Source organism: Varroa jacobsoni, unplaced genomic scaffold (genome assembly GCF_002532875.2).
Source record: "Varroa jacobsoni isolate VJ856 unplaced genomic scaffold, vjacob_1.0 scaffold_207, whole genome shotgun sequence".
NCBI classification, from domain to species: Eukaryota; Metazoa; Arthropoda; class Arachnida; order Mesostigmata; family Varroidae; genus Varroa; species Varroa jacobsoni.
The window spans coordinates 3,602-27,237 of record NW_019213109.1 but is presented as its reverse complement, the minus strand read 5'-3'; the positions used below and the strand labels follow the sequence as shown (position 1 = coordinate 27,237).

The following is a 23,636-nucleotide window of genomic DNA, read 5'->3' as shown; positions in this document are numbered from 1 at the left end:
TATATGTATATAGATAATGCTCAACTCCGTGATTTCACGTTGCTAGAGCACAAATGCCATAATAATTAAAGTGCACTAAGTGTTAGTTACGTTTTCTCAGAAATTTGGTGTATGCACTCGAGTCCGTCTGCCACCCAACGGAGAGCAAGCGAAGATCCGTGTTCTTTATGAGACTTCTTCTACGTCATCCGCGCTTCAGTGGATGACTAAGGACCAGACGGCGGGAAAGCGACAGCCCTATGTATACTCACACTCAGAGGCCATCCATTCACGGTAGATTGCCTATGTCTGTTAATTAACAATTAGAATGCACTATGATTTCGTTTTTGTTTGCACGCGTTTAAAATGTGCAACCTATATTTAGGCATAGTGATTATGGTTAGAGTTACTAGAAGTGGCCCTAACTATAATTATACCAGTTCGAATCGGAGTGTGGAATCAACAGTCCATTTTTTAGCAATAAATCAAGCGGTCTATTTAGCGTGAACATACCTTTTTTTTTTGAAGATACAATACTTGCACTTCGAGTGTTCACCTATTTGAAGTAAAGCAAAAATTAATCTTATTGAATTTTCGAAATTCGATTATTGCAGAGCATTACTCCCCTGTCAGGACTCACCAAACGTAAAAGCTAACTTTACTGTAAGGATTCAGGTTCCTCAGGAAATGGTGCCAGTAAGTAGCATTATCTGTTAATTTTGATCAAATATTTTTTCTTCTCTGGGATCACTATGACGCCTTGATTTTGGAATAGTCCAACGAAACGCAAGGATATTTAGCCATATTCTTATATTAGGCGTGCAGAGAAGTCAAGTGGGTAAGTTTTTTAGTGATGTAGATTGTACAGGTCAATATTGGTTTGTTTTTGCTAACTATTTATGATGAATGTCCGCCGAAATTGTTTTTTTTTAGTACTTTTCTCAGAAGTTTCTACGTGTCTATGCACGTATGTTTTCAAGCATAACTTTTCCGGATAATACTAAATTATGAACTAGTACGACCTTACCTATAGATACCAAGTTCTGAAACCTAAAAACATCAATAAAGCTTTGTTGCTATTCTAGTTGGTATCGGCAGTTAAAACTGGGGAACAACCCGGTCCTGATGGAAGTAAGGTTGTCCTGTTCGAGCAAAAGATTCCTATTCCGATCTACCTACTCGCTCTCGCTGTGGGAGATCTTGAGTCCAGGTAGCGTATTGTATAGTGTAGTGAAATGGAAATGTATTTAATAACAGTTTTTATTTTTTGTTGATCTTTCTGGATGGGCCCATTCAACAACGCTTACCGATAAATTCATGACTTCATAAATTCTAAGTCTTAGCCTTTTAGGAATATTATACCCGGGATGCTTGATTTTTAAAAAAATATTTTGTATTTTTGCTGCTGAGAGAAAATTCTTTCAGTTGTTATTTAACAATTATAACGAACACACAAATGTAACGGGATTAAAAAGATCAACTCGAAATAATTGTGATTAGATGCACTGATGGTAATCTAGCTTTTAGTGATATCGTTATAGTCAAGATGTAGACCGTTTGTTGGTAATATCGTACCAAGGCGTATCTGTAAACAGGCACTGTAAAGAGGCAAATATGTGATGTTTCATTTTTACAGAACGATTAGTCCACGCACTGATATGTGGTCTGAAAAGGAATATGTTGATAGAGCTGCTGTGGATTTTGCCGATACTGAAGAGATGATCAAAACCGCAGAAGACCTATTGGGTCCTTATGTTTGGGGTTAGTGTGTTTGAATTTGAGTTGTGTTGATAGATTATGTAAAGTACCATAATTATTTTTAACGGTTTGCATATTCATATTCATTATTTCTTACGTATGCCTCCTATAACACTGAAGATTCTTATTGAAGACTGTATTTTTTAAAAGGTTTAAAATAATTTGTAACTTTAATTCAGTTTGCTGCTTACGACCGTTTTTTGAACAGTTTCATATTAACCTAGTTGCCATTTACATGTTTTAATTTAGGAAGATACGATATTCTCGTGCTACCGCCATCGTTTCCATTCGGCGGGATGGAAAATCCCTGCTTGACCTTCATGACGCCTACAACACTGGCTGGTGATAAGTCACTTGCAGACGTCGTAGCTCACGAGATATCGCACTCGTGGACCGGAAACCTTGTCACTAATAAAAATTTCGAACATTTTTGGCTTAATGAAGGTTTCACAATGTATGTTGAGCGGAAAATCCTCGGTCGGATGTTTGGCGAGTCCCGAAGACAATTCTGTGCTCAAGAAGGGCTTAGGCAGCTCCAATACACAATAAACACAATGGGTGAGAAACACTTATCCATTCAACGCTCGAGTAGATATTAAGTTTGTTCATAAAGTACAAATAAACACTGTAATATTTAGTTGCACTTTGAACGTCCTAGTGGTATATACGACTCATTTTTCAAAATGTTTTGTGCATTTTGTTCAGCAGAATGATCAGGCATCTCAAAATCATGTTTTTGTCTTGTGTTGTAATCAATAAGAGTAATGCTGCACTACAAATAAAACGACCAGTCTGTTCAAACGGCCGTCTGGTTCTCGAACAATTGAATCCAGCACTGCATGAGTCTGTTTTTCTAGTGTGGAATAATGAGAACAACCTAGGTTACTATTTTTTTTAATTTGCAGGAGCTGATAATGCGCTCACGAAGCTTGTTGTAGATCTGAAAGGTGTGCACCCTGATGATTCGTTCTCCACTGTTCCTTATGAAAAAGGACATACCCTCCTGTACTACCTCGAGACACTGCTAGGTGCCGATTCTCTGGATGCTTTCCTGAAAGCCTATGTTGAGCGGTTTAAGTATAAATCGATCGTTACCGACGACTGGAAATCGTTCCTGTACGAATTCTTTGCCAACAAAAAAGACATCCTTGATAAAGTGGGTACACGCAGACAGTCTCTTCTAGATAGTAAAAGGTCAACTCAAGTACATAATTTTCCTTTTTCAAATTTATTTAAGTTTAAATCTGTATATTACGATCACAATATTGTTGTAAATTTCGTGCATGTAGCATGTAGTATTTTTTTTAGGGTGTTGGTGATCGTCCTTAAAAACGGTGGGATTTACGAAACCTAGTGCAAACATCACGTTTGTAACTTCAAATTGATAAATCTAATATATAGTCGCTGATGTTAAATTTCAACAAAAACGCCACACATTTCCTTATGAAGAAAGACAGGGTTCGCCTGTTTCATGATAAGTCCTTTAATTCTGAGCTAAAACTACTCTTGTTATTTCATCGGAGAAGTTAATAATTGGAGCCTTTTTGTTCTTGTATTTGCTTGACACGACCATTCCTCCGCCAAACTATTTTCCGTGGGACTATTATATCGACTGCATGTGCTAGCAATGCATATTAAAATTGTCTTAAGTCTAATTTTCAGCTTTGCTTTGGGTAAGAAGGATAATTTTGTTTAGTAATCACTGTTCATAGGCTGAATTATAATCCTATGCAAAATACTGTTTTACTACTTTTTTTAAAATCAGACTTTTTTTTTGAAATTTTTGAGCATTTTTTAAAGTACTCCTTGAATTTGGCATCGTTAAAGCTATGAACGATAACCGAATGGGAATGATGAAATATTTATTACCAAGAGGAAAACCTACCATAAATAAACTGTTAAATACAGCCATAGGGAAATAATTACGATAATTACATTTAGAAACAATAATAGTTATTCTAACAAACTCTTACGTTCAACAGGTTGACTGGAACGCGTGGCTGTACAGTCCGGGAATGCCACCAGTTATTCCTGAATACAAGAGCTGCCTGGGGATTCCAGCTCATGCCCTTTGCCAAAAGTGGCTACAAGCTTCAGATAACGAGGTGACATCATTTACAAAAGAGGAGTTTGTGACTCTAAATAACATCCAGAAGCAGGAGTTCTTCGCGAAGCTTCTTGAAATGAAACCGCTTAGTGTGGAAAAGGTAGCAAGATTGCGGATCTTGGCCTACTGCCGTAGCTATTTTTAGGTTTTTGTGTAGAACAGCTTACAAAAACAAATTTTGGGTTTAGTAGCCAAATATTCTGCTTTATTTTTTTTTGGCGCGAATAAGGCATTAAAATTTTCTTGCCATACTTTGTGCCTGCTACTTTTGCCAGTGGATCTGCACATATTCAATAGTTCTGGAACAAGATCTTAACAATATATCAAATTAAGGAAGTATATCCAAGCAGCTGACGTATTGTCTAATATGCGTAAAATTATATTTTATGCTTTTGACTGCGTCTTTTCAGGTGGCGCACCTTTCATCATTATACGAGATGGACAAGATAATTAATTCGGAAGTTCGTTTCCGTTGGCTGCGACTCGGACTTCTAGCGCGATGGGAAGGGATTATAGAGCCCGTTCATTGTTTCCTTGCAGTGGTCGGACGGATGAAGTTTGTAGGACCCCTTTTCCAAGATCTATCCGACTGGCCCGAGAAACGCCAATTTGCAAATGATCTTTTTGATAAACTCAAGCCAGGCATGATGTATGTGACAAGGCATAAAGTAGAGAAGATTCTTCATCCCAATGCTTAAAATCTACGTACGTAAAAATATGATCTCAATGCGAATTGCATTGAGATCAGGCTTTTACGAAACAATTCAAAATTGGTTCTCTCTGTGTGTCTAGTGCGGAGGAAAGGGTGCTGAGAGAGGTCAGTTATGATAAGTAGTGCTAAATGTTTTGATCAATAAACATTTTAACAAAGGCTACGATAAAAGATCTTTTTCTACTAATTATTTCAGGGCCATGTTGAACTGTTCAATCGGGTACATTGAAATCGATATACATTGAATTTAGGTAAGAACGAATAGCTATATCTATAGAAAGCAAACGCACGGTACTTGTATATTTATTCACATACGTCTGTATAGTCTATTTGATTAAGCGTAATTGTTACAGATAATTAAATGAATATTCGTTTAATAGAAAAAGTAGTTGTGTTTTTCAAAATTTAAATTGCTAAAAAGAATTTAATGACATCAACGAATCGCTGATTGAAAAACAATTACTTTATCTTAATCTAAGATTTTAAATATCCCACTAGAATTTCGTACCTTAAAAGGTGTTTTAGTGGTCGTTGAAATTCATGAATAGGTCAATCGTTGACAAAACCAGTTTCTTGCATAAGTTTTTATTTACTAAAGCAATTTAATCGGTTTCACGTTAAACTGAAATAGACACTACTACAGCATGTGATATGATTAGGAAAGTAGTAGTAGTGTGAATTTAACTAAGAGGTCTTCAATCTTCGAGGCAGGTAACATAAATCCACGAAATTATTATTATTTACTGAAATTATCAAAATATTTAACCTGATCGCATATACACCATAAACAAAACTAAGCTAATTACTAGTTTATAAGTTTCTGTCAAGATTTAGTTTCAACTGCTGAAATTAGTATTTTTGTGTTTGAAGTTCAGTACTTGATGATACACAATATTGCCTCAGCTGACCTGTTCACAGCATGAAGCAAAGTTGCCTATGCTTGCTTTTAAACCTAATAAACATTTCGAGTCCTTTCGTGTGGTATTGCCATTAAACGTTGTTTCAGGGCTGTTTCAAATTTTAAGGTTTTCCTTATTCGCTTGACCCTTGAGTAACTGGAGTGCCTGACAATTTCCGGCTCTGGAAGTCCCTTTACGGGCTATTATGAAAGTAATAAGGTGCGCGGACCTTACCCGTAGAATCGTTGTTATTATATACATATATTGTATGTGCACATGTGCATCTCACAATAGGCACCTCAAACCCATATGACAATAAAAAATGCCTTTAATAACGCGGGGTTTGAGCCATATCGTTAAAGCAATCGTCCTAAAATGCTTAGCACCAATTCCATTTGGTTGCACCTAATCCGTTACAGTAATCCTATTGACCTGATTCAGCCAATCACCTAGTAATACATACTGTTGCAGTTACCCTGTCCTGCATATAGCATTCTTCCATTAGAATGTTACAGCAGTTTTACCCAACCGTATTGTTGATGTTACACTTAAATTAACATAAACTATGGCTCCATCACGAACCAATACTTCAACCGCCGTCCGCTTACAGTTCTTCTGAATATTTGTGGTATTAATTGTATTAACCTGTAGCAACTATTCCGTTATAAGTCACATTTTATTCCCCTAGTCATTCTTTCACCCTGTGTCATTTACCCCGTTACTTTTTGGTAAGTTCTTCTATAATTATGTTTTAGTTATTGGTTACCCGACTGAAATGAACGACCCAGCAGCTTTGTTTCTTTGCTGCTATCAATCCATTAACACACCACATGCACCAAATAACTAAGGTCTACTTCGAAATTGCCAGTTGTTTTTCTATTTAATTAATTTTATTAATATTAAATTATTTTTTTTATTATTATTTTTATTATATATATATATAACCATTTATCCCTTATTACTAATATTCATCCGATATGCCAAGATGGTTTATATTTTACCAATGATTTCAAACATTTGGCACCTTAGCTTTACGTCCTCTAATGAAGCCAATAAATTATTTTCTAGCTTGTATCAAGCATTTTAAGTACAAATCTCTTCACACCGTCCAGTTCCGATTGCTGTTTCGCGGACAAAAAAGAGACCTTCGACGAAATGAATACTACAGACCATAGTAAAGGGTTATTTGTTTTAGGAGGATTATGTTTTTGACACTCAAATGAAAACTACGCTCAACAAATATCGAGATGTAAATACTTGTTGAGGCCACTACATTATTTTAGGTAGAATATCGTACTAATCGGTTAAACTATTACTTCAAGGCTTCGACGATCCATTATAGCAACCGGAGCAGTACAGAAATTATCCTTGATTCTGTTAGGTCAACTGGAATGCGTGGCCGTTTATTCCAGGAACACCGCCTGTTATTCTCGAGTATGAGAGCTCACTAGTTTACACAAGTCATACACCCTGGATGAAGTTGCTAGAGACTACGAACGGCGAGGTGAAATTCCTTAAAAAGCAAAAGCTTGAGAATCTGAACTGTCAGAGGCAACAATTCTTAGCCAAGATTTTTAAATTAAAAAAAAAAACAGTACTTCTCTCCATGTCGGGCATCACATATTGGCAAACGTTATGAATTTATCGATACATATGTAATGATTGAAGTACAATGTTTTAATACTTCTGATAACCTGACGATCCTTTTTGCTCAATACCCTCTTCTTGGTATGTTGCGTGTATCCCGTATCACACCACCTCAAATTAATGTAATGCTAAGATGAACGTCGACGTGACGACAGGATGCTACGCTGGACTTGCAAGAGTAAGATAGTTTAATCCCGTGCTGAGGTTCTGAAATTTTTGGTTGCTAGTTTTTCTCACAGCTTAGCAGTTTCATCAGTGTGCAAAGAAAGCCCTGGGTTACACTGCACGTTCGATTACCAGGACTGCGCCTTAATTTTGTACACGTATATTTGTCATAGTAGTTCACACAGTTACCATTCATCGGCTGACTTCATTTTTTTACAACGTCATATTTCCTTTTTTTATATGTACCCTACAGGTAATTCAGTTCTCGCAGTTATATGAAATGCAATAGTAGGTCAACGTCGAAATCCTTTTCCTAGCTATTCACTCTCGCGGGAAAAGAATCGTTGATCATATTGCAATTAGTTGGAGACTGTGAGCCAGCTGAAGTTCACTATCCCAGTGAATCTTTATTTGAGCTTGTGGCAAGAAAAGCCGCTGACATCCTTGATCGGCCTTGATAACTAGCCACGGCTTAAGTGCAATTAATCTAATTCAGGCTTAGTACGCCTGCAACACTTAACAATAGCGTCAGACGGTGAGAACGTGTCTCAGGGCTCATCACACATTTTTAGATATATATAGTTTTGAAATTCAAACGGCAGATTGCGAGTAAGTCGGTAGCTGATGCTGCACTATGCAAACATGAACTTCTACGCGACACGTGTGTTATAGTTATAATAAATTGTCGCGCTTATCTTTCACATCCTTTTATGAAAAAAAATTCTAGTTTCGACCGTTCAAATAGCAGAAAGTATGGAAAATTTGAAATTCATGTATTATCATACTACCTAATCCTGTGCAGATACTTGTCAATAATAAAACAATGTTGCCCAAACGATATAGCCGTAATCATTACTCAGCGCCGTGCATGAATTTCTGAAGGGGTAACAATGGGTTTTCATCGTTTAAGCGAGAGATATATCATGATGAGATGAGCAACATCTAAATTGTTTTTCCCCGCAGTAGGCCGCTCATGCTTGCGTTTATATTTCTTGTTTGAAATTCTATTATTAGTAAACAATATGTAGCGAAATTATCATACCACTCAGACTTTCCCGAAGTTCGTGTTGAGAAAACTGAAATAATACCTATTTTAGCGCAAAGTTTGATATGTTAAAACTGTGAAACTTGGAGTATGCTCATTTTTGACAATTAAAATATGAAGTCCAAACTATTCACTTAACCGCCGTTGTGGTGGTCCGTGTGTTCTGCACTAATGTTCGAGTCGAATTATATAATTCTTAGTCTGATGGGGGGGGGGGGGGGTATTGGTTATTACTTGTATTGGACTAAACAGTTGAAGCTCACGGCAACAATTGAGCTCATACCAAATAATACAACAACAGTCCTTGCTCAGCAGTCATTTGTTAGGCTTAACTGAACTCATGTTTAACAAGCTCCGTATATTTAATGCTAATACGAAAGCATGTTAGGTTTGGCCATTTATAGCCATCACACAAGACTGCACCTGGGCCCAGCTGAGCGACTAGTATCGCTTTCCGCCCAAAGCGAATTGGTATTTTGCAACGAAATACCAGACATTTGCTAAATTTTCTCGTTGTGCCGATACACCGAACAGTTGTTTTGGCCGTAAATCCGAGCCCTGTAATACGCGGCCTCATACAATTAATGTGCTTGTGACAAAGTTTGGCATTTTAGATAGTATACGTTCTGTACACGGACAAGGTACGTAATTGGAGAAGGCTAGATAAAATAAATAAATTTTATCAGCTTCTTACGGATCTAAGAGTCAACCGCAAACCTTTGTGAAAACTGGCAAAGAAATACATAAAACATATGCCAGCCATTGTACGCCCCCCACTGTTCGAATAACAATTAGACATGACAGCGATAAAGGACAACGTACAGTTACTTATTTTCTTGTGAGCATTCGGGAGTTAGTTAGTAGTTTGATTGTATGGAAATATCATGGGAAGCTGGTTACAAAGACCTCGAAACCTCTGAAAATCGCACACGTTTAATGTGCTAGTCGAATTTCTTTTTAACGACGTTATTTTCATTACATTTTGTTATTCCAATTACCATTAGGTATTTCTTTAAGGGACGCCACACACTAAAAAAGTTAATGGAGCAAATTTCAAATGTTAGATCGCTGCGTCCATGTATCGCCTTTCTTAGGGCGCTGTCGATAGTTGGTTGTCTGATTTGATCTTTTACAGTCAAGTCGATCTGGGGCAATAGAGTTACTTTCCCTCAGAAGCACAAAACGACTGGCAGATTGAGGATTAGCAATGAAAGAGCCGCTCGACCCTCTGTCTTACAAGCTCGAAGGTTGCTTGTTGCTATTTTATTTTAATTTCTATTTTCACAGCTGACGCTACCGTTCAGCAGTGCTTCAAATGAGCCAGCAGTAATCTTTGACAATCCGTTAATCTGTGCACTGATCGCACTTACTTACATTTTTTTGAGCTCAACAGTTCTACGGCTTCAGACAACTACAATAGGTTACCTGTCCTATATATTTTGATTGTCATTTCCCTGTATCGTTTGACAAAGTAGTGAAATGTGTGTTGATTATTAATTACTTCAATGCATGTGGACTGAAACGATGAGTAAGTTTTTTTAGCAGCAGTTTTGGGGACTTTACAACGAAAAAATCGGATTTGTTGTTCTGCGCATACGGTTCCATTTGTATTGTCAAATGTAATTAATAGTAATGTAAAGTCACGAGCAAAAAAATTATGTGTTTTTTTTAAATAAAGAGATAAAAAATTACATAGTATGCGACTTTATTTGTTTTCTTTCAAAACAGGCGTGCCACGGCCACGATGGTCTCTCCATCGAGGTCGTCCACCGAAGAGATCGAGGCCCGTTTAGGCGCCCGGGATTCGATCATGGAACCGTCAATATTCAGTACCCTCAAAGATTTCCTTCAAGCTGGAGGCGATCCCGAACGCGCTGTTGAGATGCTTATCGGCAACTATCATGCCGTAGCGCAGACAGCCAACCTTTTGGCGGAGTGGCTTATTATGTCCGGGATGGAAATCAATCAAGTGTGTAAACACATAATCGAAGCAAGTCATGTCAAGCGGATCTGTAGCACCGTTTGACTCATAGAGGAGATGACAAGCTTGTGCATTTCCAAGAGCACCATTTGTACTCCCTAGGCCTCTTCGAGAAATTTGCTTTCCTGGTGTATTTTTAGTTAATTAAAAATTAATTTTTCATTAATTAAAATTCTAATTAATTTGATGTATACATTGTCGCACCAAATAGATTGGTGAATATATTCTAACTATACATTGTAAACGAATAAAACATTCTGGGGTGATTACAGCGCTGAAGTAACGAAATATGAAACATATAATAAAATCTGACTTTGACTTGCTAACCTGCATATAATGAGGTTATTTTATCTTCCATAGTGTAATAAGTATGCGCTAATTATATTTAGTGTTCATCGTTTATCAACAACATTAGAGAGATAGATGTCTCTACAAATGATCTGCATCTTAATAACTGTATTGACTGCGCTTTTCTAATTTCAGGTACAATCACTGGTCGAGTCACAGTTAGAAAATATGTTGGTGCGTCACTTTGAGCCATCTAAGGCAGACGCTGCTATCTTTGGCGGCGAGGGTGAAACTCCAGCATGGCTAGCACAGATGATTGATCACCCCGCATGGCGCAAGCTAATATATAGGCTGGCCGAAGAATATCCGGACTGTCTTATGCTTAATTTCACTATCAAACTCATATCGGACGCTGGTTTCCAGGCTGAGATCACATCAATCTCTACAGCTTCTCAACAGCTCGAGGTGTTTTCAAGGGTCTTGAGAACAGCGCTAAGTGGCTGTCTTGAGAAGCCCCCAGATGAAGATCGATTAAACGAGCTGGCAAAGCTGATCGGCCATGGGGAACACACCTATCTGTATGCTCAGTGCCTACTACATGCACTAAGCCTTGAAGGTATGTCTAGAGGAGGCGCGTCGGCCAAACGGCTCGCTCACGAGATTCGGAAACGCAGTCGACCAACGCGCGACACCACACCTATTGCAATGACACTAAGCGGCGCCCTCAAGAAGCACCCTAAAGCGTGCCAAGCGATGGCGGCAATGTTGAGTAAAAATGCTTTAAATCCAGCCGACGTAACGATACTGTACAATCTCTATAAATCAAATGATCCACCACCTGTGGATTTGATACGTGAGCCAACGCTGTTGGAACTTTTACTTGATACATTGTTCAAGCCAGGCTCACGAATCAATCCAGACCACAAGCCAAAATACATCTTTTTGCTGGCATATGCCGCTAGCGTGTTTGAGCAGACGACAAAAAAAGGCCCTCGCCGAGCGCCCGTTCTCAACAAAGACGAGTTGTCGAGAACGCAGGAGTCCATAGAACAGATGTGCTCGATTTGTGCAGAGCCTAAGATCTGCGACCTGGCTACGCTTTACGACTGCGTCCAGTTACCTGTTATGGCATTGGCTGCGATCCACTGGGCTCGGTATGTCGTCAATGAGGCCTCCTATTTTAAACTAAACACGGAACACGTCCCTATGCATTTTGCGTTGTTGGATGAGGTAGCTATTTGTCAACCCACTCTGCATGACCGTCTACTACGGCTCTACAGTGACTTGTTTGAAAAGCCGTTTGATGCCGAGCTGGACGTGTTGGTTTTGATCGAAATTCGAAAAATGTTACTCGATCGTATGATTCATCTGGTATGCCGCGGGTGCGTACTTCCCGTATTACGGTATATTACGGCTAGATACCAACGGCAAGACACAGACATCTCGCTAATTCGATATTTTGTTACTGAGTTACTCGATGTTATTGGTCCACCATATACAGCTGAATTTGTCGTTAACTTTCTGCCATTGGTGCAGAACAAGGAAATTACAGGTGATTTACCTTCGATGCAAGAAGGTCCCGACCTTGTGGCGCAGTTTATCCAGCATGCCGCTAAAGTTCAGGGCGCTCATGGAAGAGACTCATTCTAAGCATTGGCTCACTTGTACAATTCATCATTCCCATTATGCGTTGTATGCAGTTCACCAGATATAGCTAGTTGACGTTTGTACAAAGAAGAAATAGGAACAAAACATTAGCTTTACATAGCCGTTGGAACTTTTTTTGGAATTTTGCTTTTCATAAGTATAGGCAGAATCGGATGAGTAAATGCACTAATCTATTCTCTTCATTGTGGTATGCAGTTACTTTTCTGCAGACCAGGGAAATAACGGAGTAGTTGAGGAATTCATCTATTTCATTAATGGCATTAGGTTCCCGATAACGCAGTTAATTAGTATATATATATACTACAGATATTATCATAGTTTTTATGGTGATATGATGATGATGGTTACTATTATCTTTATGTAAAATAGGTTATGAATATAATCTTTAATGAGTAATACATATATGTATATAAGTGGTAATAGTAATATAGTATGGAATCAAATTATATATATATTATTCAAACATATATATATAGGGATGTATAATAAAGTACTACATATTAATGGTACTCATGTAAACATTTGTTCATCTTTGTTGTTTTTGATTACCTCAGATTGTCATTACATAGATCTAGGCTTCTAACAGATAGTCGGACACTATTGCTGGCGGCAAAAATTTAGGCTTTGCGACAACATTGGTCTATGACAAAACGTAATACGGACTTTTAAGGAGTTCATTGGTCTTTACTTTGTCATTTTCTTAAATGCTGAAGATTTTACATCTAATATTGGCGTTAGACAGTATTTGCCATTACCGTAAATATATATATATATATATATATCAATGATCTCTGTCATCAAATTTGCAGTGCTAGCGAGATTCGCTTGCTAGCAACTAACGATTAACCCGTCGATTGGGTATTAAGTTGTCCAAAAAGTATTGACCATTGCTTATTAAATATTTTTTATATTTTAATTGATGATCCAAGTTCTCTCAATTTTCACCGGGTAGCTGAGAGTGTATTTCGTCTGGAACAATGATAGTGAAAGCCAACGCCTTTCCTAATCACTAGTTTCAATTAGTTAATTTTTTTCGATGGCTTCTTGTAATTTTGCTAATTGTCGACAGAAGGGGTCCGAATCTATTGTTTTGCCACACCGCAACTAATTCCTTTCCAGTTACATCAAATACATAGGATCGCTTTCTGTCAGTGCAGGGTGCTGTATTACAGATTGCGGAAACACTGTTTAATTTTTTCTTCACTTACACACTATTGTTGTATATGATCTATTTTTCGCCACCAGTGATCAACCGCTTTATAAATCGCTCGATCTTGTTATGTTTTTCTAGGGTTTCGCTATATGAAAACATAGACGGCACCCAAACGTCAAGCTTCCTATTGCACAGAGCTTTTTTTAAATCGTTTGAAACTGTTTGGTAATAAATGTTAGTTCCTTGGCAATTTGATGTCTACTCACGTGTCTGTCTTGCAACACAACCACCATTTTTTCCGACAACGTACATCGATCGTATAAAGCACAACCCATTTTATGGACCTAGGCAGCAGTTATGCTTTTATAATAAAATTACAAACTATGGCTTTTTTTTTTTATAAATTCTACTAATCCTCGAGACGCCTTATAGGTTTGAATATACACACTCCACCAATCTTAGCACATCTGTTACTGGCAAGTCTATTTTCGAATGACGTCAACGAATGACTCTAATATTTGATGTACGTGACTTTAAACATATCTACCTAGAAATACCTTTTTTGGCAATGTGCACACTGTTGGTCAAAACTTGAAAACATTTGTTATAACACATATATTATACATATATATATCTATCTTGCGCGTATATATATGCGTAATATGCATATATAAAACACGAATCTTGCAATATTCTGCTTTCTACGTGACAAACTCTCGCCAAATATAATAGAATTGTAGAAAACCTTGGACATATTCATTTATTTTCATATGATATGCAGTTGCATTTAGAAAACGATACTTTTAAAATACGCATACAATAATCACACGTTCAGTAAACAGCCTTTCATGGATGTATCTAGGCGCAAGTGGAACGACTTACGTAAACCTTAAGGAAAACGTAGCACGTGCATAGTATTACCGAACACGCTTATTCATTACCCTAGTAAAGCCAGCACGCAGTGAAAAAACAATGTATAAAAATAACATTTAGTTATTTTTTCATTTATTTACTTTATTTTTCAACTGCTATTGTGTAAACAAAGTTGAACTGTCCAACCATTTACAATTATCCACTCTTGAAACAACTTTTACTCTTAAAAAGAGCCCCCTGAGGCCATCATTTTCGCCAGAAAATAGATGCTGCGCCGCTGGGTCTATTCGTACATTCACTATGAATTTCTTTATTTCTTTTATTTCTATTTTGTGTCTTTCCTTCACTGGAAACACAATCTACATTTTTATACTTTCTTTTCTAGCCAGACACCTGGTAATTATCTCGTTCAATTAGATTACTTAAACTACTCTTTCGTGCAAGTATGCGCATATTGATTATAGACTCCTTCTTCGTAAGTTAATGTTAAACTAGAAAAGGCAATCGCTAAAGTAGATCAACAGTGGGTGGACAGACAGAACAGGTAAATTAAATTTTTCGCTATAATTAGATCCCTAATTAGATTTCATCTATTTACTAGATCTAAATACCTTTTTTAATAACTATTTTTTTGCTTTCACTTAAAATTTGCGCGGGCTCTAACGGCATGGTCAAGCCATTGTCAGACACATTCTTTCACATGTTTTCTTCAGTATTTTTCTGCGTCTGTCTTACTGGCTTTTATTAGTAATATCTTAATTGCCTGTTTGGATGATACTTGAGAAAGAACAACGTATTCTATTTTAACGCCACTTAACATATATACACACACCTACACACAAACGTAATAAGCTACCACAGGGGAAAATACGTAATGTCTTACCAAACTGTATACAAATTATCGTAATACTTTTGGTATTGTTATAGATGCTGTTAAACTATAAATGTTGTTAATATTCTTGTGGTGTTACTTTACTTGACATCATTGTATTGTTGTATTGTAGTTGGCATGCCTCATTCGAATTATTCTGGTCAATATCTTGTGAACTATGGTCTTTATCTGGCGTCCATCAGTTCATTGCGAAAAATGCTGATCAGCAAGAGATTAGTCTACGTTTGATTGATCTTTATAGATAAGCTGGCATTCCGTGTCGACTTAGCGATTTGTTCCTTCTTTTGTTGTTTTCAGATGACAAAAGCTACCGGTTCGCTAAGCCTGGCTAATGGGCCATGTTAGCTGCCCCGGTGCAGACGATTAGAAGACAGTAAAATGACTATGTCTGGGCCTGTCAGACGCCTTTTCTGAACGATGTACTCTTTCTCTTCGTTCACTTAATCTGGCTGCGTTGATCTAGCCATGTTTTCTTTCCCAGCAAGCAAAATGTAATTCGGTTACCCTAGCTGGATTCCTCCCTGACTGTGTGTATCACTGCAATGGCTCTCTCGGTTGCTTGCATATTATATCGCCACACTGTACAGTCTAATCTTCAAAAAAAAGGCGAGAAGGTCTCTCGTATCATCCCCTTTGCACGAGCTGGGTTCGTGTAATCCCCTTGCGCTATGCTGTTGCTGCTGGCACTCGTAGTGGCAACAACGATGATAACAACCACGACAACAGTGTTAGTCGCAACGACAGCTGAAGAGCAACGGACATAGGCCAAATGGCACCATGGTGAACAATGGAACTCGCTTGTGCTAAATACACGATAGCGATTTGGTTTCTGTTGATTCGCGCCATTCTATTGGCAGAGACCCGTTGACTATTTCACTACAGCTTTGGCTAGCATGTATAGACATTAAGGCAACCCTAATATGAATACTATTTTACTTAAAGTTTGCTCAGACAATGATGTTGGCATTTACGCAATTTTTAGAAATCGGAAAAAGAAGCATAATAAGTGATTTCGTCTAGCGGCATTTACGTCACAGTGAAGCTGTTAATGTTGTTTGTAATGATCGACAGATTACTTCGCATTCCGTCGTGCGCGGTGTGCCTAATAAAAAAGACGCTAGGAGTGCGACCATTTTCAAAGACGGCCGTTACTCTTGTGTGATCACAGTACGTAGGTACCGTAAATTCGGCCTCTGGTTGAAACCATAATACGGAAATGTCTTTGTAAAAATGATAATCTGGCTTACCAAATTTACAGGAGGAAAAAAATAAAAACGAACTAACTAACAAGGAAGCGATAAATGTCCGATTATGCTTGCATATAATTGCCGTTTATCATTTCTTCTTACACAAAGTTATTGTTACACGAGATGTGGTTATTGCACCATGATAGTTTCAATGTCTGATGCGCCTAAGCATTATCTGTACCTGTTAGAATACAAGTGGACATTAGTACACAAGCTACACAATTCGACGGAACCGAATGTAATAGATCAGGCCACTACCACTAAAAATAGCAGAAGGTGGACGAGCACGATACCTATACCAGAATAGCCGCTTTCGAAACGGATCCAAGAAGAGCCATTGGCTAAATAACATAAATATCCACACACTTCCTACTTGTGATATTTATTCATATTCGAAGTTGAGTTCCACCGTCTTGCAGATATCACTGTTTATTGAGTAGTATAGACGCTACGAGGTTTAAGCTTTTATAAAATAAAAAATTTTTACTAAAAGATAATAACAAGTATTATCGTTCATTCTCACTTCAAACACACAAGTTTTTCGTACCCACAACAAGCTTACATAATAATAGTTTGGCAATGGTTTTAGGATGGCTGCATGTGTTGCGCGTCTTCATCCCATTTGTAAAAGTTCACATACATAATATCTGGTCTGCGGTTGATATTCCTTTTAGTTGAATTTCTCAGAATGACTTCTACTTTAATACAATCGCCCTAAGAAGGAAAAACACATCTACTAAACGTGTTAGAGACAAGCAATTAGATACTCATAAAAACTAGCAGGAAATAAATATTATACTACAGTTTGAGACACATACATAATATATGATGCAGTGGAAAGACATGATATCTAACCATTTATGTAACGCTGATTTCCCTATTTTTGAATACGAATAAGTTGAAAATGCCTGCTCACAGTAAGTACGTTGTAAACAAAGAAATATCCTGTTATAGCCGATTACCTTGAAATGCATAAAAAATCGAGGAGTAATATTGTGACTCATCAGCTTCTTGTACCGGCTACTTCGTTCTGTACAGTTATATACAAGCATGTGCTAGAACATGCACAGTAAGATTTTAAATGACTGGACTCTTTAGATATCGCATTTGTAACTGGTTTAGACCTTAGCGGATTTGTCTTCGGATGTCGATTCCTTTAAGCCATGACGATAGGTCGGCAGTACTGGATCTTCGCGATGAAGAATTAATCCAGCCTTCGGGAAAATCACATGATTCAGGATCGCCGGTCGTCAGAAGGTTGGCGCACCTTTGACCTGAGATAAAGGCTCCGTGGGCCGTTGAGTAGAAAGTGCTGTGAGTTGCCTCACCTGCAAACAAGACCTTTGGCTAGAACAAAACAGGATGACACAGGTTACATAGTATTTCCAGACCTTTAAGAGCCAGCTTGTTACCAAAGCTTCTATCAGTGTCACCAGAAACAAAGCTTTTCTAAAGATATTTGACCGAAGGCTGATTTAAGCGTATAAATCGCGTTATAAAAACAACAGTATCTTCATGATGAAAAAGCTCTTACTTTTTCTCACTTTTTTCTACTTCGTAGAAGATTGCGTTATACACGCTATTTTCCGGTCCGTGATCTTCGTTTTCTGCTCTTACAACTCTTTCACTATATTTCGTTATGTTTTTTTTTATTTACGTAACGTTCCATATGCTGTTCTGAGTGCTAACCTTACTCTGAAATGGTCCGGTGTACAGAGGCTTAGCAAGATTATCGATGTCCTGTTGTGAGGCCTGAGAGCTGATGCTGGTATACGAACCACGACTATATGGATCTGTTTTCCACCTTGAGCAAACAACCTGCACTGGACGTGGTACGTATGGGTCGGCCAGAAATCCTCGTAGAACTTCAGTAATTCTGTAGGTGGGAACAGTTTATGTTAATGATTTTAGGTTGACTAATGCCACATCTGACTTCTGGTCAATTGCACAAGACGAAATTGGTGTATGATAAGGCGTGAAATGACTCAGTCTAAAGAAAAAGACTAACATAATAATAGACCAAGTAGAACGAGATAACGCTGGCAAAAGCTTATCGGAAAAATGCTCACCGCGTGATCACTTCATCGTCGGATAGATGCTCCAACAATTCGGCCTCGAGTCCTGACAGCCAACAGCAGAGAATAGTGTCCGATAATTTGCTAAATGAGTAAATCTTTTTCCACCACTCTGACTCAATATACGTGTCGCAAGGTTCCCACAGGCAAAGCACCTCATCAATCTCCTGATGGCACCGATGGTATCAGACAGTCAGAAAAAATATAAAAATTAATCAAAACACCTCAGCGGTGTTTTGCACTTCCGGTAAAGCTCCAATGAGAGTATGTATTGTACAAGTTGTCAGGTATTTTTCTACAGGTTTGCCTGCTTTACATATTACTATAAATGCACTTTGTTACACATATATCAACCTATTTCTCTCTGTATTCTGAAGTATGTCCACCCGAATCGGTTTAAATGTTTCATGTCCTACGAGTCTGCCGCTGCTATTAAACATCCTCGATATTTTTGTTCATATAGAGTTCAGCTTACCTTATTTAATACAGGTCTATTGAAAAGTATGTACAGTTTATTAACAGTGGCAAACTGCAATCTGTCAACAGCTTGGGTTTTCATTGAGGGCAAACGCGGGACGAACAGGTCAACTGACTCCTTCAGTACGCCCAATGGTAGAGTGACAATTAGATGCGAACAGTGAAAGAGGCCTGCTGAGGTTTCCACACGCACGGTATCACAGTCGTACAGGTCGCCCGAGATCATCTTCCAACTTAAATAAATCAATACGGCTTTACGTCGTTAGATACCATGCACGTTTCCTAGTTTGCTACATGCGCATTGTGCTGTTACGAACTTGACAAGATAAAGAAAAGTTAGTATGGATATGGATAATTTTAAATAAACTTTGTTGCTCTAAAGTTGAAATCCTATTCATCTGGTATATCGCCATTCTTGAGTTAGCATCTGCTACGCTGGATCTAGTTTCCTAGACTAAAGAAACTGGAAGGCTACTAGTTTGGACATCATGTTTCCACGGATTCTCAATCCGTGTTTGGTTTTGAGATTTGCTAACAAATCTCCTTTAACATATGGGAAAAAGTAAACCAATAGCTAAAGTCCGTAATAAATATCTCACCGAATCTTGTTTACCCTGCATGACATCTTGATACGGTCCGAACCTAGAGGTTCAGCTAGCCGTAAACACAATTCGAAAAACGATTTCTTTCCTTTGCCCAAAATTACATTCCCACCAGGCAGTTCCGCAAAAGCTCCAAAATCCTCAAGGGAGACGGTATCCATCGAATCCGCACCGGCAATGCATGCGTCTCGATCCTTTACGTGCGTGAAGATCATTTGACGAACTTTTTTTTCCTCACCCGAGTACCTCTTCAGATAGCCACTGCAAAAAGATGTCTTTTTGAGATGCAACTTTGTTTCATTATCGATTTCGTGGGCAACCCAGAGTAACTCAAATTTTTTTTCTAATAACAATAATCATGGTCTTGTTATTACTCTAGGCAATCGCACATACACCAAAAATACGAAACAATATTTACAGACTGTAAATACTAACTCAATATCGCGTTGAATATGTTTGCCGACAGAATTGTCAAATTCAGGGGGTGGCTTCAACCTCGTCAAATGGTATTCTTCACAGCGTTTGCTGAACCAAAAATACGCTGAGTACACCTCATCGATAAGGTCTAGGGGAATCTGGAAAAATCGAAAAAAATTAACGAGTACTAACCCGAAGCGCACAAAAACAGCAAATAATTATTGCACAAATAATGCCTGCCAACATAAATGCTGATTATAATCTATATTCTCATAACTCGATGTGTACGACTAATCCCTATTTTATTTTCATATGCATGTGCAATAACAATGTTATGTTACAATTTCCTTGAATGGTGGTAACTGATAGCAATAGTCAATAAAAATTTAAGCACCGTATGATCGTACGTTCTGTCTGATATATTATATCAATACCTAACTAGTTTTAGACGGAATAAGCTGAGGCAAAGATCTCCCCTCAAAGCCTCCCTAGATTCATGTTAATGGCTATGAATAACGGGAAACGTCGATCATTATATTACGAATACCTGCGAGCCCCGTTCCGTAGTAACTACCACATTATGTTGCATTGAAGCCTGATCGTTTAGGCCTACAAGGCCCTGCGACACAGCAAACTCGTAGAGTGGATTACCGAGGACGCCGTGAATCCAGCGAGCACCCAGCTCTACCTGCGTGTCACCTGAGTCACCATAAAAATTATTTTGCACTAATGTTAAGTCCACGTGTAATAAAGCTACTTTTAGTATTTCAATGTCATGTCAGCGTAAAATGACAAATTTAAGAAAACAAAATTGTAAAAAATACTGAAAAATCAATACCGGCAGAAGTGAAGGCATTTTGTCTGTCTAAACACATTTTATAAGCTAATGTAAGTTATAATAGCTCTTTAAATAAGCCTTTAAATTTTTGAAATAATCTCTGAACAATGCTTTAGCGCACCGTCTGATGCTTGAGTAACCTACTTTCGGTTGGCATACTCGATCTGATCCCGAATGACTCAGCCAACTCTGGTCATTTTGTAAAGCAAACTAATACAAACAAATAATATATTATTCGATAGATTATTTATTCTTACTATGCTATTCTCATTAATATATTATCGCATTTCTCAGCTACAGCATGGCTTCAGATAGAGAACCCAGTACTTCGACAGCACGTTCTCAGGACGTTTTATGTTTCCTAAGTTGCAGATAAGCACTTATTATTTATTATGAGTCCAATGGATATTGTTGATGTTGTTGTTGTTATTATTGTTGTTGTTGTCGCCGCCGTTGTCGTCGTCGTTTTTAGTTCTTTATAACTTTGTCATATTTTAAGCGCTGCGTCTCAATTCGTTTTTAAATGCAAGGGTTCGTTCCGAAGTTGGTTACGTAAAGGCAAATTTGTGCGACTTAAATATCATCAGCAGAGCCAGTAGCATCATTATCTAGAATTTATTGACGGGCTTGAGCGTTTTCAGCGCCTCTTCGGGGTCAAACACACTTCTATAGCAACAATAATGCAAGAACAAAAGCATACACAGACACCAGCGACATTTTTACAGACATTTGTGGATAAAACTGGAATGGTGGTCATTACCCTGTTGTTACTGACGCCTATTTTTCCGACGACTTGTATTCGAGTGGGCCGAAAAAAACACTGACCATATATTAACAGCAGAAATAGCTACGACGTATCTTATTTGTAGCGTGAACGAATTACCAATGGACTTAGCTCGTTTAACGCCTTATGGTATAAGAATATATATGTATATATAATCTGAAACGATCTCAAGAGGTTGTTAATTAGTTTTTAACTATGTTTAAATGCGACCATCGTTTGATTAATTCGTCCTATTAAGATCCTTCGTTTTTTTCGTATTTTTTTCAATTCCTTTTTTTCAATAAATAATATCTACAATAATAATAGAAATAAAACCTCGATACTCTTTATTTTGGGTCCAGCTTGCTTAGACTCAGTCCACTAGACAAAACTATTGTTTGACATAGACTCGTTTACGAGTTCTATAGAAGTTGCATTTAGTAATACTCCAGTTACAATAGCTAAATACAATAGCAAACAACAATAATGCCTTATATGAGTTGCAGCACATCTCTGATGTGGAACCTAGCTAATACGATCGCTTGGCGGTCGTCTGACGTATGAAATTCAAACTGATTTCTGAGCTAAACAAAATTTTACTGACCTCTAGTAAAGCATCAAGCGACTATTTAAATTTTACAGAAAGCAATGAGCTGAGCATGATTCAAGCTCCATACAGGTGTAGTTTGATGTGATTAAAAACTACCAATTGTTTTACTGAGCCCGTCTAATCCTGATAATGCATTACGACACGGAATCTTACGAAATCGTTGTCACATGATTAAACCAAGCACAGCCATCGGGGTCCCGTTAGCGCTAATCAGGGCTGCGATGGCAACCATATAAAATGGTGAATAAGACAATTAGCTATATTGAGCTTTTTATGTTTAATATTGTATTTCAAACTAGAGAAACGCAAAACATCACCGAGCAAATAATTGACGAGGTCTTCAATCATTATTATGTTTGCCAAACTGAATGAATGTAATATTTGGTGCCGTATTAACCATAATTATGCTTTATTTTTTACTGATTCGAATAAAATATTTCACTTTTTGCATTGCGCGTTTGTTCTTTAACTGGCAGGATGAAATTCAATGGATAAAATGTTTTGTAGTGTCTGTTTTTTTTTTTTACAATAATTCCATTACAGATGCCACAAACAAATTGTATTTCAGAGCATGATACTTTTTGTGTAGATGATCAGCAGCCCTATACAATAATATGTGAACTCGGTTTCACAACACAATAGGTATATAAAAAGAAGGTGCTGACGACAAACCGTTGATGGGCGATCTTACTCACTGGGAGTTGCCACTTATGGAGACAATCGTTGGATTCTCCGCAGTACTAAACGCAGGAGATTTCCATTTTGGTACTTCGAACACCATAATGCTAGTTAGTCATAGGCTAGAGGTATGGCGCTATTCCTCTCATCAGCTTGCTTGTTAAGTACGATTCTTGTAATCAACATTCTTTCCTTGATCTAGAAAGCAATGATTTAGCTTAAGGACTCGTTTGGAAATACTAACAGCGCTATTTGATACTTATAATCTTAAATGCCTCGGCACAATGAGATATAATAGTAAGTCTTTGAACAGCAAACTGAGAACACCCAACATTTTGATCGAAACGAACGAAACGTCTGGTTCACCCTTGTCAGTTTGTTTCTCTAACTTTATTTTGCCTGTCGTAATTTGTCATTTATTTAATGTTGGAAATCCACATCACATTATCAGGAAAACAACATTAATTATGACACATCTTTTCAGAGATAGAAAAACTTTTTGGGTATTCGTTTCCGGGACCTGAACCCTCGATAATGCAATATTAGGAAAGGAAAAAGGGCTGGTAAACGTAGCAGGTTGAGGATTATTACTGTTCCGTATCTGTACCTACAAAATATTGGTAACAGGAGCGTGTATAGCTCATTGCAAATAGTACTTGAATTTGCATACTGCCAACATGGTGTTAAGCATGGGTTGTTCATACAAACTAAGAAATAATTTTTATTTTTTTTTAAAGTTTCTTAAATATAATTCATTTGAGT

General features: G+C 37.7%; 3 protein-coding genes across 6 annotated transcripts in view; 2 read left to right on the top strand and 1 right to left on the bottom strand.

Annotated features, from left to right (window-relative positions):
- The window catches only part of LOC111273644 (leukotriene A-4 hydrolase), a 7,563-nt gene extending 2,834 nt beyond the window's left edge, over nt 1-4,729 (top strand). For both annotated transcript variants that reach the window (XM_022855415.2, XM_022855416.2), the window contains exons 3-10: nt 101-273; nt 594-675; nt 1,065-1,189; nt 1,616-1,740; nt 1,987-2,295; nt 2,643-2,893; nt 3,720-3,944; nt 4,255-4,729. In XM_022855415.2, coding sequence (XP_022711150.1) covers nt 101-273; nt 594-675; nt 1,065-1,189; nt 1,616-1,740; nt 1,987-2,295; nt 2,643-2,893; nt 3,720-3,944; nt 4,255-4,542 — 1,578 coding nt within the window. In that variant the 3' untranslated portion in view covers nt 4,543-4,729. The remainder of the gene's footprint in view (nt 1-100; nt 274-593; nt 676-1,064; nt 1,190-1,615; nt 1,741-1,986; nt 2,296-2,642; nt 2,894-3,719; nt 3,945-4,254) is intronic.
- A 4,087-nt stretch (nt 4,730-8,816) lies between these two features.
- On the top strand, nt 8,817-12,778 carry TH1 (negative elongation factor complex member TH1). 2 transcript variants are annotated; one of them, XM_022855413.2, is made up of 3 exons: nt 8,817-8,953; nt 10,041-10,281; nt 10,777-12,778. In XM_022855413.2, the coding sequence occupies exons 2-3, from the start codon at nt 10,057-10,059 to the stop codon at nt 12,229-12,231; spliced, it is 1,680 nt and encodes a 559-aa protein (XP_022711148.1). In that variant the 5' UTR covers nt 8,817-8,953; nt 10,041-10,056; the 3' UTR covers nt 12,232-12,778. The 2 variants fall into 2 exon arrangements, with proteins under 2 accessions (XP_022711148.1, XP_022711149.1); XM_022855414.2 differs by lacking the exon at nt 8,817-8,953 and adding an exon at nt 9,545-9,840.
- A 1,601-nt stretch (nt 12,779-14,379) lies between these two features.
- The window catches only part of LOC111273642 (peroxisomal N(1)-acetyl-spermine/spermidine oxidase), an 11,759-nt gene continuing 2,502 nt past the window's right edge, over nt 14,380-23,636 (bottom strand). Inside the window, exons 2-8 of one of the 2 annotated variants that reach the window (XM_022855411.2) lie at nt 20,533-20,684; nt 20,004-20,143; nt 19,566-19,829; nt 18,965-19,199; nt 18,484-18,656; nt 18,104-18,290; nt 14,380-17,761 (exon numbers count right to left, since the gene is read on the bottom strand). In XM_022855411.2, coding sequence (XP_022711146.1) covers nt 17,540-17,761; nt 18,104-18,290; nt 18,484-18,656; nt 18,965-19,199; nt 19,566-19,829; nt 20,004-20,143; nt 20,533-20,684 — 1,373 coding nt within the window. In that variant the 3' untranslated portion in view covers nt 14,380-17,539. The remainder of the gene's footprint in view (nt 17,762-18,103; nt 18,291-18,483; nt 18,657-18,964; nt 19,200-19,565; nt 19,830-20,003; nt 20,144-20,532; nt 20,685-23,636) is intronic. The other variant, XM_022855412.2, reaches the window with a different exon arrangement.